At 35.0% G+C, this 13760-nt stretch overlaps 1 protein-coding gene across 6 annotated transcripts in view; it reads left to right on the top strand.

Annotated features, from left to right (window-relative positions):
- Positions 1-13760, top strand: part of MEF2A (myocyte enhancer factor 2A) — a 174109-nt gene that overhangs the window by 99054 nt on the left and 61295 nt on the right. For all 6 annotated transcript variants that reach the window (XM_058542341.1, XM_058542340.1, XM_058542346.1 and 3 more), the window contains exon 4: positions 4454-4657. In XM_058542341.1, coding sequence (XP_058398324.1) covers positions 4454-4657 — 204 coding nt within the window. The remainder of the gene's footprint in view (positions 1-4453; positions 4658-13760) is intronic.

Genomic DNA, 13760 nt, shown 5'->3' with positions numbered 1-13760 from the left:
TTCGGTGTCATCACTGAAGCAAATTTTTCTAGTTGCTGAGAAAGCTCTTTTTGGCCTTATTATAGCTGAAGTAAGTTGGAGGAATGGAGAGGAGATTGTCATAAGCTAAGTCTCTTCCTCCACTAACCCCTTCCTTCATCTTCAACTCCTTCTGATTGATAACTTTGAAGAAATATTTTTAAATAAGCATTTTTGATAGGACAACAGGGACTGTACTCTTTTTTACTGAGAGTGAACTATGGTTTTTGTTTTAAGGAATTTTCCTCAATCATGCTTGATGGATATTGTGAAGCAGCATTACTCATCTCAACTTTAATACTGTCTTCTTCATACCTCACTTATTTTGAAAGTCTTTGAATAGATTAAAAATTATTCTTGCAATAAATGCTTTGCTTTGTTGATTGTCATTTTCCTCCTCCTCTTCAGTACTAGAAGTATGGAAAAACATTTTCTAATTGACTGCACCTTTGCTAAATTCAAAATTCTAATGCAGCAAGTACATCTAGGTGCATCTCAAGATATAAATGATTTCGATTTCAATGTTTTAAAATAGTGTATTTTAATAATGGTATTCTTATGTTTGTTATATACTTATAACGGTATAATACAATGCCATGATTTTGAAAAACAGTATTACAATCAGTAATAAAAATTTAGAACTTTTCAATCACAAATGATAGGTAAACAAAGTTAATATGTAAATGAGAAATTTGGGAAAATATTTATAAAACATGGTTGATATATCTGTACAAGGACCTCTTACTTAGACAAGTAAAACACAAATTACAAAATAGGAAAATGATTAAAAGGCAGTTTAGAGAAAGAAAATTGCAAATGACAACAAATATAAGAAAAATATATCTAATCACTACTAGTTAGAAAAATGCATAATAAGAAATGAGATTATTATTTCATACCTACCATACTAGCAAAAGAGTAGTAACATTTATTTGAAAAAATTATGAAATTATTTGAAAGAGTACCTTAGAACTATATACCATTTGACTTAGAGAGGCATATCCATGAGGTGTGGTTGAATGAGAAAAACAAAATAAAGAGTACTGGTAGAGTCCCAGTTTTGTAAAATGATGACAAAATCCCTTATATGTATATATGAGTATATGATTTTGTACAAAAGTGTAGAATGAAAAATACTAAGTAGAAAACATGGGTTAAGGGGTTTATGTTGGTGCAAAGAAAAGTAGGGAGGCAAACAATAAAACATTGTATTCCATATATGCATTTATATAAAATTATGTATTTGTGTATAAAGGACTTTTTTAAAAGATTAAATAGTGATAAGAGATTTATTTTTAAAAGATGAGGGAAGAAATCATTAGTAAGATGTGGTGTGAAGAGTGTTCTATAGAAAGGCAAAATAGCAAGGTTCCTAAGGTGGAAAATAGCTGGTGGTTAAGGAAAACACACACACATGCATACAATACACACATGTACACACACCAGTGCAGCTTAATGGGTGTAAGAGAGAGTGCTGAGAAATAAGTTCAGGTAAAGAGATTGAGGCCAGATCATGTATTTTGTTTACTTAATGAGTTTGGATATTACTTTCGTTGCAATGGAAAACTCTAAACTCCCTCTTAACATATTTTAATTTATGTTTCAAAAATATCACTCTGGCAGGTATGTGGCAGATGTACTGTAGGGTACAAGGTGAAGCAAGAAATCCAATAAGATGGTATAAATAATATACATGGGAGATGATATAACATAGCCTTGGGTGGTAGTGGTGTAGTCAGAAGTGGATAAATTTGAGATGTGTTTTAGAGGTAGAGTTGATACAATTTGCTTATGGATTGGGTAGGGTAGGTTATTGGGCTAAGAGGGATCAAGGATAACTCTTAGATTTTTTTGGTTTTGTTTGAATGGATGGTGGTGCCATTTGCTGAAATGGAGAAGACAATGGAAAGAGCATATTTGTTGCTTTGAAAATCATGAAGCTGGATGCAGTCACCTGGCAAGGACTGTGAGGGGAAAGAGGAGAAGGGAGTCCATGTCTAAAGCTCATGGGCACTTCAATATGTAGAGGTTGAACAGAGGAAGCGGCTATAGCTCTAAAGGCTGAGAGTAAGCAGTCACTGAAGTAGGAGGAAAACCAGGGTGGTGGTGTGTCATAAACACCTGGAAAAGAAAGTGTTTGAAGAATGAAAATATGGTCAACTTTGTCAAATGCTGCTGAGATACATAGTAAGATAAGAATGAAAAAGTGACCATTGACTTTAATCATAAATTGAAGGTCACTGATGATGATATTGGCAAGTCTTAGTGAAATATGGGGAATGGAAGTCTGATCGCAGTAGGTTGAGGAGAGAGTAGGTGGTGAGAAGTTGGAGACAACAACTATAGACGTTTCTTTCAAACATTTTTACTTTGAAGTAGAGCAAAGAGAAGAGGTGTGGAGGGCAGTGAAGTAGAGCAAAGAGAAGAGGGCAATGTGGAGTCAAAGGAGATGCTAGAGCATGTTTGTATGCGTATGGTCTTTGATCTAGTAGAGAGGAAGGAAACCATGATGGGAAAAAGGGCGAAGGATATGGAAAGGATTAAGAACAGAAATGTCAATAATAACAGTAGTAAAGGGAGAGTGTGGAAAGGTACAGATGAAGCGTTTAAACTGGTAAATTTTGTGATGGGAAGTGAGAGAGTTCTTGCCTATTTCTGTTTTCTCAGTGTTTTCGGGCACTGTTAGCAGTGGAGAGTGGATTTGAGGGAGAGAAGGTGGGAAATAGTTGACTTGGGGAATGGGCTAATGAGGCAGATAAGCCAAGTTCTGATTGTCAGGCAACACTGAGCATTAGTTGAGATTTATGGTCATCAATTTAGAAACACCAGGATGTGGGTGGGTGGGTGGGTGGGTTTGTGTTTGTGTGTGTGTGTTCATTCGTGTTCCCAGGAATTGTCAGCTACTTGGATAAAGATACAGGGATAATTCAGTGCCTGGTTGGGGCTGTGCCAGGCAAGTATGTTAATGAGAGAAGGGTAAAGGAGTTACGTGTGTTTGCAAGGGAGTGAAAATAATGATGGACCATGGAATCTAAAGAGGGAAAAAAGGACATGAGAATAGATAGTAACAAAGTGGTGAGGTAAATGGATCAGAGGACTTGATAAAGGTTAAAGAATTTCTGGCGAGATAATATAAAATAGGAGAGCTGGATAGGAGACAGTCGAAGTGGAATGCATAAAATTGAGATTTTGGAGGTGATGTGATTATTGGTGGTGGCTGAGTTAAAGGTATGACAGTAGTAGTGGGTGCTTGACATGTGAAAGTTGATCATTTGGAGGTTGAGAGAGAAAGAAACTGAGAGGCCAAAGTATTTGTAATGATTTTTTACACAGATGCTGAAGTCACCAGAGATAAGAGTGGGGCTAGAAAGAGAAGTAGTCAGGTGATACTTACTAGTGCATGAGGGAGAGTGACCAGGGAGTCACTTGTTGCCCACCACAAGGAGGGTTATTGGTGGTATAAATTTCATGGCATGAGCTTCAAAATATCTGGGGTTTTTGAAGGGGAAAGAAGGAAAAATAATTTGAAAGAGAGAATAGGGAGCAAAAAGAACATATAATCTAGGCCTTGAGTATAGGGAATGTAATATTTAAAAACAAACAAAAATCGGTCCCTATTTGAGAGAACTTTGGGTGACAGGTTTCAGGTAGAGAAAGAAATATTCAAAGAATTTGAGGACATTGGGCAATTTGCTGATCTTAGACTGTGAATTTCAGGGGGTGCAATAGAAGGGCTTGGGAGAGAGGAGAAGTATGAGTTAGATTAGTGGATGTGCTTAGTTGTTTAGGGATTAAAGTCTGAGTGATGATGGATTACTTGAGGTGGCACTTGAGGTTTCTCATGGTAACCATGTTAAGCTGGATGATAAGGAGCCTCTAGTCAACTGTTGCCTTCTCTGGTTCTTTGCCTTCTGTAGTGGAGTGGCAGCCAAGGATAAAGGAGTACCTCCTCAGGAGACTGATCTATCAGAGCCCTTGGAAATAGAAGATATGTGTAGGATTATAGTCCTCTGGCAAATGGGGGAGGAAGAAGCTCATGTGGAGCATGAGACTGGGAACCTTTTCCATCTTTGAAATCTCAGTGTCAAAAGAGAACTCATCTTGGGGGCCGTCCCGGTGGCGCAAGCGGTTAAGTGCGCGCGCTCCGCTGCGGCGGCCCGGGGTTCGCTGGTTCGGATCCCGGGCGCACACCGACGCACTGCTTGGTAAGCCATGCTGTGGTGGCGCCCCATATAAAGTGGAGGAAGATAGACACAGATGTTAGCCCAGGGCCGTCTTCCTCAGCAAAAAAAGAGGAGGATTGGCGGATGTTAGCTCAGGGCTGATCTCCTCACAAAAAAAAAAAAAAAAAGAGAACTCATCTTCATGTAGCCCAAATACAAGTACTGCTAATGCTTTTAATAAAAACACACTTTTTTTTTCTTTGATTGTCTAGGTCACTTTTACAAAGAGAAAGTTTGGATTAATGAAGAAAGCCTATGAACTTAGTGTGCTCTGTGACTGTGAAATAGCACTCATCATTTTCAACAGCTCTAACAAACTGTTTCAGTATGCCAGCACTGATATGGACAAAGTTCTTCTCAAGTATACAGAATATAATGAACCTCACGAAAGCAGAACCAACTCGGATATTGTTGAGGTAACACAATATCTAGTAATGCCTGAATTGCAGATAATAATTAAAACTTCCATTTAATAACTTTAACTGTTAGATTGCTTTTTACATCCAAAAGATAAATAAATTATAGATGTATGTTTTCTCTGAATCATTTCTTAGGAGGATCTAATTATTGCTATGTGATGACCCACTTATGTTGTAAACATATCCTATTCATTGAGAAAATAAATTAGGCTGTTGTACCATATCCACCAGTATAATCTAACATTTCATCTATGGTTACTTATTTTGTATGAGTTTTTAAATTAATATTGTAAGAAACTGTATCACTTTGGACAGTATGAAGTTATAATATGTCTTAATCGTTTATGTCAAGGACTACCCTCAACTTTAAACATTAATGAAATGAAAGTGATGAAAATAATATTTTCATTTTGTTAATAGTGCTTTAGTTGTTGGGGGAAGACATTCTCATTTTCTTTTCTTTTTATCTGCTGCCTTTCAATATCTCTTCGAGTTCTGCCAATCTAATTAAGTGAAAATAAAGAAAAGGGATCTTTCAGAGTGATTTCCGTCTATTCAGAAATAGTGTTTTAAAACAAAACCTTCAAAAAGGAGAACCAATGTGCTTTCCCCTTTAATTCTTTTCTGCTGCAAAATCTTCTTAAAGATAACTTTCCATGTATATTTCTAATAGCATTTTAAATTAGCTTTGTATTCATTTTTGTCTTTTTTGTTTATATTTAGAGATTTTTTTTCATTTTTACTCGAAACGGGTTTTTTTCCACTACTTGAAAAGATATATGCTTTGGCTTAGTTTTGTAATATTAGAAAACTATTTCAGTAAATTAGGAAATTTCCTTGGTGAAAGTATTGAAACTGTGTGAAATGATGCAGAACTAACTATAAAAGAAGAAATGAAGTCCCAATCTAGATTTTATTTGAATACTTGAAATTAAGATAGAGAAAGATACTTTATCTTATTGTTTAGGAATCTAATTTATATTCCTCCACAGATTATGTTATAGTTCTGAAAATGCATTTTAAATTTTCCCTATATTTCTCTGCCTTAGCTATTCGTTTTTGGACAGTAATTGATTTAGTTTGTTAACTGCAAAAAAAATTCTGCTACTTGTATTAAAAAAACACTCCTGTTACCTTTTTAGCAATTAATCAATTGTTTGAAATGAGAAGTAAAAATATAGCATAATTACAGTTACGACTCATCTCTGTTGCTTGATTTGCCCACAGTTTTATTTAAGTGGCTCACTGCGTGAGGTGAACCTCCCCCTGAAATGTGCATGAAGCCTTTGATTTTGCTTTTGTTGATCACTTCAGTTAAACTTCATGTATACATCTTTAGCCAAATCCCTTAACACAGTTACGTTTATATCAGTTGTAGATTATTTTATATCATTTAGCATTTATGGTATATCTTATCACTTACATGCAACATGAACTATTTAGTGGACTCTTTCCCTGTTATATATCATAATGCATTTTGAATTGTAATTTTGTAAATTGGGAGATCATCATTCGGGTAAGGTTTATAAGAGACTTCGTAACTGGATTTCCTTGAAATGGAGAGTATCCCTGTGTGTTTAGCTTAAGATGACATCTTATTTTGAAAACCTCTATGTCTTTTCAAAAGCTCCACTGCCTTAAGTCAAACAAAGAAATAGAATTGACTCTAATAATGTCAACAAATAGATATTCAAGCTAGTTTCGTTATAGAAGGCAACCACCTCCTTGACTCTAACTACTCTGCTCTTTCATTGCAGCAGTTGTGGTTCTTGGCCCCGGGAAGTTGAGGGTATTGGGCACAGCCTAACGCTTACTTCCTTAGAGAATATGAAGAATATAGTCTGATTTAATGCTCACAGAATTTTCAGATTACCCCGGTCTTCATCTCGGTTGTGGTCAGCAATCCAAGTGTAAGAGAATAAATCCTAGACGTGTTTTAGCGGTCTCCTATATTACAATCTGCTTCAATATGAAGGAAAACTTTTGCAGCTTAATTATCAATTTGGATTTTGATGTTTTCTTTTTAATTACATTTCTTCAATGTAAGCAAACATGAATCTTACCAATAGTTCTTTATGAAGTTTTGATTTATATAAATACATAATGGATAGAAGATACATTGGATTATAAGGGATTAATTTGTTGTGGTAGGATAAATTATAAAGCTTAATTTACCTTTCTTGTATGTTAATGTCTTACTGAGTTAACCTTCGTTATAAGACAATGATGGTTACACCTGTAAGATAGTCTTTCCTCCACATATAAAAGGGATGCAGCTACATTCTCACTAGTAGTGCATACATATCTGAGTTGTTTTTATCAGTGGTGGTAATGGCTCTATGCATGCAGCTGCGAAGATTGTTGTGAACCAAACTAAGTTTACAGGATAAGAGTAATGACAAATACTTATATAGAACTTATGAGCCACTTTCTAAGTGCTTTACAAATATCTCATTTAAGGATATTTTTAGAATATCATTGTAAGTATTTTTTTCTTTTTCATATAGTTTCCTTTCAAACAGTTATAGTAATTGGAAGCAAACTTTTTAATGTCCATTTGTTCATTTGACAAAAATATTTGAGGGGCTCCTGTTTGCCAGGGACTCTGCAAAGTGGTGTTATTTAGAAATTTCTAATTCAAGCCACAAGACTATTCTTTCTACCCATAGTTTTGTAAACCACTGAAATACACTTTTACCAACTGAAGATTTTATATCTGTAAACTTTTAACAAGTTGATGTGATGTTATGGACTCTAGCCATCTCATGTGGCCGAGTATATCAGCAGTAAATGGAGGCATAAACAGCGATAAGTGCTCTACCTTAGAATGTTTCCTTCTGCAATATGATCAACGGTGAAACTAACTGAAAACTTTGTGAACAACTTTCATAAGGCCTCTAACCCGAATTCACCTATTTCCTGTTGCATTGTTACTCTTTAAAATCAGCAGGGTTTTACTTTCCCCCTTATTATTGAAATATCCTTTGACAGAGTCTTGAATATATTAAAATGGAGTCTTCTGTAGATGTATTTCTATTTTATTGTATCCTATACAGAAGCCCTTTCGAAATGTTCTGTGAAGAGCAGAAGGATGGGTGCCCTGTGCTGTTAACCATACCTGTATAGTCTGCAGTGTGATGATGCGCATGTATTACAGAATTAGATCTAGTATCTTTTCTGGGAGCACTATAGAATAAATGTAATACATTAAAAGTAGTTGGTATTTGAATATTGTGATGATAAAGAGGAAGATGTGGAGCTCACATTTATCTACCTTTCAGTTTTTAACCACGGATATTAGAAACCCATCTACAGGATGATGTTCCATTTTTGCTTGGCCTTTTTTCATATTACCTGTATTTTGAAACTAGTTTCTTAAAATTTTAACATTTTATTATAGTTGATAAAAAATTAGTTCTATATAGCTTTTTTTTTTTTTTTTTGTGAGGAGGACCAGCCCTGAGCTAACATCCAATGCCAATCCCCCTCTTTTTTTTTTTTTTTTTTTTTGCTGAGGAAGACTGGCCCTGGGCTAACATCCATGCCCATCTTCCTCTACTTTATATGGGACGCTGCCACAGCATGGCTTAACAAGCGGTGCGTCGGTGCGCACCCGGGATCCGAACTGGCGAACCCCGGGCCGCCGCAGCAGAACGTGCGCACTTAACCGCTTGCGCCACCGGGCTGGCCCTATATAGCTTTTTTTTTAATCAACAGCATTTACATATTTTAAATTCCATTTAGATATTTTAAATTAAGGTCTGCAGTGTCTTGTAGGATACGTATACCTCCTATGTTGAGAAAGTTAAATATATGAAAATGGAAACTTAACACATTAGTAAATTAGAAGATTGTCATTAAGGTAAACTTTATGAGACTTCATAACTGGATTTCTTTGAAATGGAGAGTATCACTGCTGTGTTTAAAATGACATCTTTCTTGAAATGTTTATACATTACGTTTCAGGAATAAATTCCTTACAAAAAAATGAGTTTTACTACTTTATTACCTATATTTCATTAGGAGCCGCTCTGCAAAGAATGTCATCAAAGATATACATTGCTTCTTTTCATGTTGTTGAGCATTGATACAAAAATGGGTGGTAGACTTTTGTTTGGTCCTATAAAAAGTAGTAATTTAATTGAAATGTACAAGGAAAATGTTACAACCCCTTAAATTTCTTTTCAGTAAATTTAGATTTAAAAACTTGTGAACTGTATTATGCAATTTTATAAGAACGTTAGATATGTCCTAGAGTATTAGAAACTAGAAATGAAATTCACCAATCTAGTTAGTCACCACTATTCATACATGTGTATGTATAGATTAAATTTATACCAAATAAAAGCCTAGAACCAATAAAAGGGTTCTGTATCAAAATAAAAATTATGCTAAAGGCATGAAGTGAGGATTTTAGCAGCTACTACACAATAAACATTTGAGATTACTTTTGTATTCACGTTTTTCCTTTCACTTTGCAGGAATATTTGAAATATTAAATATTCCTGCTCATAATATTTTAAAAATAGCTGTGACTTACTGGCATTGGAAAACATTCAGTAAATAGCTTATGAGGTGATTTAGATCATTGTGCTGTCTTTTAAGGATGTAAGTACAGAGGCCATGGCCATTTATCTCTCTTGTTAGTATCTCGTGAACTGTTCCCAAATAGAAATATTTTCTTCACCACAGGCATACTACAGTACTTAAAAAAAAATTCCACTTGCATTATCTCATTTGATCTTCATATCCAAGGTAAGCTTTTTCAGAAGTAGAAATTGAGACTGGGGTTAAATGACTTGCCCAAAGTTATGTAGCAATTTAGAGGCAGAACTGGGATTAGAACCTGGATCTTGGACATTCTGCACTCCCTTTGCACCCCAGTTGACTGAATCTGTTGGAGCTCTGGAGCATTTCACCATAAACAGATACGATTTTATACGTATACCAGTAATGTGTAACATATAGCAAACATGAATAAGTTTTCCTTAATAATAAACAGAAAACTAGTGAGGATAATTGCAGTAAGAATAATAGATGACATTTATCAAGTACTTAATATGACCTGGTACTCTTCTAAGGGCTTTTATTTATCTTATGTTATTGAATCCCTCTTATTGTCCCCATTTCACAGTTGAGGAAATTGAGACAGTGATAAATGAAGTAAGATGATGATAATTTGGGTTCTAAAGGAAGAGAAAAATCTGCTTTTTTAAGTCTTAATAATCCTTGCCTGCTTTCAAATTACAAAGGAATTTGGAAATAATATCTTAAAGAAAGGAAGATAGGGAATCAATATAAGATACATCCATCAATTATTAAATAAAAACAGCTGGTAGTAAAAGTGATCTTGCCAGGAGTACATTATTTAAAATCATTGGTTCTCAAAGTGTCTTACCCTGACCTGCAGCATCAGCATCACCAGAGAACTTGTAGAAACCTAAGTTCTTGGGCCCTACCTCAGACCTGCTGAATCAGAAACTTGAGATGAAGCCCAAGTCATCTTGTATTAACTTGAATTAACTCGTCCTAAGTGCAGTGAGACTAAAAGCTTCAGGTTAACATACGATCTCTTGGCAGTGGTTATCCAGCTTTTAAAATATTTTTATCCCCAAGAATATCCTCTGAAATAGTTTCAGGCAGTGAGCAAGCACAAATTGTAACTTTTAAGACCTTCTAAAAAGCAGTTAAAAATAGTATACCAATATTTAGCATGAATTAAAAACTAGGGAACACATTTCTAATGGGTTACCTTTCAATTCAGTTCTGTATGGTTATAAGTGCTTCTTTGAGTGTATTTAGGGGGTCTGGTGGGGATGTGTGGAAGATGGCTCCAGTTCCTCAGCTGAGCAAGAAAAGAAAAGTGAGTTTTGTCTCCTGAGATCATTTAGTGCTGAACTTACAGAACTAGAGGCATGATTATAATGTCCTCAGAGAGCCTTTTTGAACCAGTCAGTTTTTAGATGAGTAATGGAACAGACAGGGAGTGTTTAAGAGGCTTGCCTAATGTTTTACAGGGCTGCAGTGGAGCGGCAGGGAAAGGGAAAAAATAATGAGACATCTGAAGACAAGACAAAGCTTCCCTCCACCTCCAGCCCCCTGCCCTGCTCTTTTATTCCTAACAGAGCCTGAAGCAGCAGGATGGTGATTCACAGGGTGAGGCATGCAATCCTCATGGCCCTCCTCTTCCCACATGTCCTGCACCATCACCTCACGCAGCAATCACTGTAGCTCTTGCAATTTCAGTTTTACTGTTTTTCTTTTGCTATGTATTTGAATATTATTATTTATCATACAATTATTAGTTTTCATTTATGTGCTTTTTACAAGGAACTATGCATCTCAATGTGTGATTTTTATTTTCTTGAGGTCAGATTTTTCTCCATCAGAGATTGATGTTGATATATAAACAGGAGTTCACGGGGGAAAAGGGTGATATATATCACTTTATAATATAGGTCACATTTCTGTAATGCATTTCTTGTGATAATTGACAAATACCTGTGTGCCCTTTTTATGTCCATATGTGTCAGAGAGGAGTGTTTTAGTACTTACAATCAGATAAATTGTTCTTGTTTATCTGGAAGTTCTTGGATACATTGGCCAAATTTTTGACCAGTGAGAGAAGGAGGGTACAGAGGATTGGGAGAGTAGTCAGAGAAAACTTCCTCTAGAGGTGACATCATCACCTGAGTCCTTTAAAGGATAGGGTTGGAGAGGGAAAAGGGGTAGAAGAAAGGTGTTCTAGGTCAGGGGGGCAGCTTATGTGGAAATTAGGAAATGAGATATAGCACAGTTACTGTATGGAGTTAAAATCAGCTAAGTATAGCTGTAGTGTAGTGTGTAGAGTGGAAATAGCGAAGACCTGAGAAGTAAACCTGATCCCCAAGAGGTGTAGAAGGCCCTTGACTTTCTCCTGAAGGTTTGGGTAGGTATTGAACGAGCTTAATAGAATAGCTGCCTAGGTTTTACTAACTATCTTGCACTTCTCAAGCTGTGAATTGTGTTAGAATTGCATGGTAATTTTTTTGAAAGTAGTTAAAGAAAAGGGTAAAAATATTGAATGTAATGCATTATTTCTCCATTTTTTTATTTATTGCACTGATACTGTACTAAGTACAAGTCATTGTGCTAGACGCTGGGAATATAGTGGTAACTGCTGTTTTCCTAACAAGGTGATGTGTTGGCTATTTTATTATCTTACTACAGAAGTCCCTTTGTTGGATACACTTCAGATGGCATTCAAGACACTTAGAATCCCAAGATTTTGATATTTCCCACCAAATATTAATCATTCAGCATATAAATGTTATACTACTATTAGTTAGAAGCTCATTTAGAGCAAAAGATGCAGAGTACTTACCATATTTAACAATGTTCTGTGTATACCTGTAAAGTGAGATATATATAGTCTAAGGGATATTTCAGTTCACTTATTTAAAGGTAGCTAATGTGGACATGCAGTTTTTTTAAAGCTGGTTGTTCAGACACATAGTTTAAAATTAAGGAGATAGCTATATAGATTTTCGTATTTATTTTGAAGTTATTTTTGTAGCTCAGTTCTGAGAGAAACTCTATTTAGTGATCTAGAGTGTAAAGAAAGAGAGGTATCTCCTTAGCATAGATTAATCATAACTCCACTTTTTAATTTACAATTATACCATCAGTGTTGTACCTGTAAACAATTCAAAATAGTAGTGTGAACCCTTTATATTTTGGAAAAGTAAACATACCTTACAGTTTTCTAGGTTTTTGTTTGGTGGGTTGATTCACAACTTTTAATGTGTGCTTTGGTACTGTGTATCCTAAGGATATTCTATGAAAAATATTATTATATGTGTAGGCACGTTGATATGTGATTATATTTCTTTACTTGAAGGATATTTCTTGTATTTTTTAATTTAACTCATTAGCAGTAAAACACCAAAAGGTAAACTTTTAATATTGTTTTTAAAATGTTAGTGATTTTTAAAACTTGGTAAATAAGCTACATGCTTGAGTCTTAGTAAAGCAAAGCTTGATTATTCATATTGGAATTTACCTCTTGGAATTCAATGGAGAATATTTCTCTGTCATGCTTTGTTTTTATAGAAATTTTATTTTCATATAACTTGTTTGTTATTTTTTGGTAATTTTTGGGCTTGAGTTATTTCCAGAATCTATCTTGAAAACCTCAAAAATGTTTATGTTCTACAAAAAGAACTTAGAAATAGCAACTAGTATTTGTACAGGAAATTTAAAAGTTCAGCTTGCTTTTTTATGCCAACAGTGTTATATAGAATTATCCCATAATATTATGTAATTAAAATATTTTTGTTGCTATTTTCCACAGTTGTATAGTCGAATTAAGTTTTTAAAAATTGTTCTGTTACTTTGGGGTGTAAAAAACCTACCAGTTATGTTCTATAGGACAGTAGAAAATAAGAGTTTAGGTGGATATTTAGGCGTTTGTGAAAGGTTTTATTATCATTCTCAAATCCTTTTATAGGTTATTTCACTTATTAGTAATTCAAAGTAAATTTCTAGTATTATAATTAGCACTTCTAGGCTATATTAATCAGTTATTTATTGAATGCTTATGGTACCAGAAACTAAGCTCAATGTTTAACAGGAAGAGAGAGTGGTATTAAAGTTATAAACCTTGTGGGTTTTTAGGATCAGTTAAAATAAGATATGTGAAAGCATTTTGAAAACTATTTGTTAGTTTGTTTCTGATTGCAAACAACAGAGGGAAGACCTGACTGAAACTGGTCTTTAAAATAGGGGTGTTAGATCACATAACAAAAAAAATCCAACAGTGTGGTAGAGATTAGGCTCTGTTGAAGCGGGCTCCAGATTTCTGCCTTCCTCAGGCATCAGCTTTGTCCTGATGCTGGCTTCTTCATGTTGACAATGGCAGCTTCAGGCATTATATCTGCATACAGCATCATCTACAGCAGCATTATCCAATAGAACTTTATGTAATGATGGAAATGTCCTGTATCTGTACTGTGCAGTATGGCAGCCATTAGCCACGTGTAGCTGTTGAGCACTTGAAATATGACTAGTGCAACTAAGGAACTGAATTTTTAATTTTAATTAATTTTAAGTAACCACATGT

The sequence above is a fragment of the Diceros bicornis genome, chromosome 5 (assembly GCF_020826845.1).
Source record: "Diceros bicornis minor isolate mBicDic1 chromosome 5, mDicBic1.mat.cur, whole genome shotgun sequence".
NCBI classification, from domain to species: domain Eukaryota; kingdom Metazoa; phylum Chordata; class Mammalia; order Perissodactyla; family Rhinocerotidae; genus Diceros; species Diceros bicornis.
The sequence above is the reverse complement of the archived record's forward strand: the minus strand, read 5'-3'. Positions and strand labels throughout refer to the sequence as shown.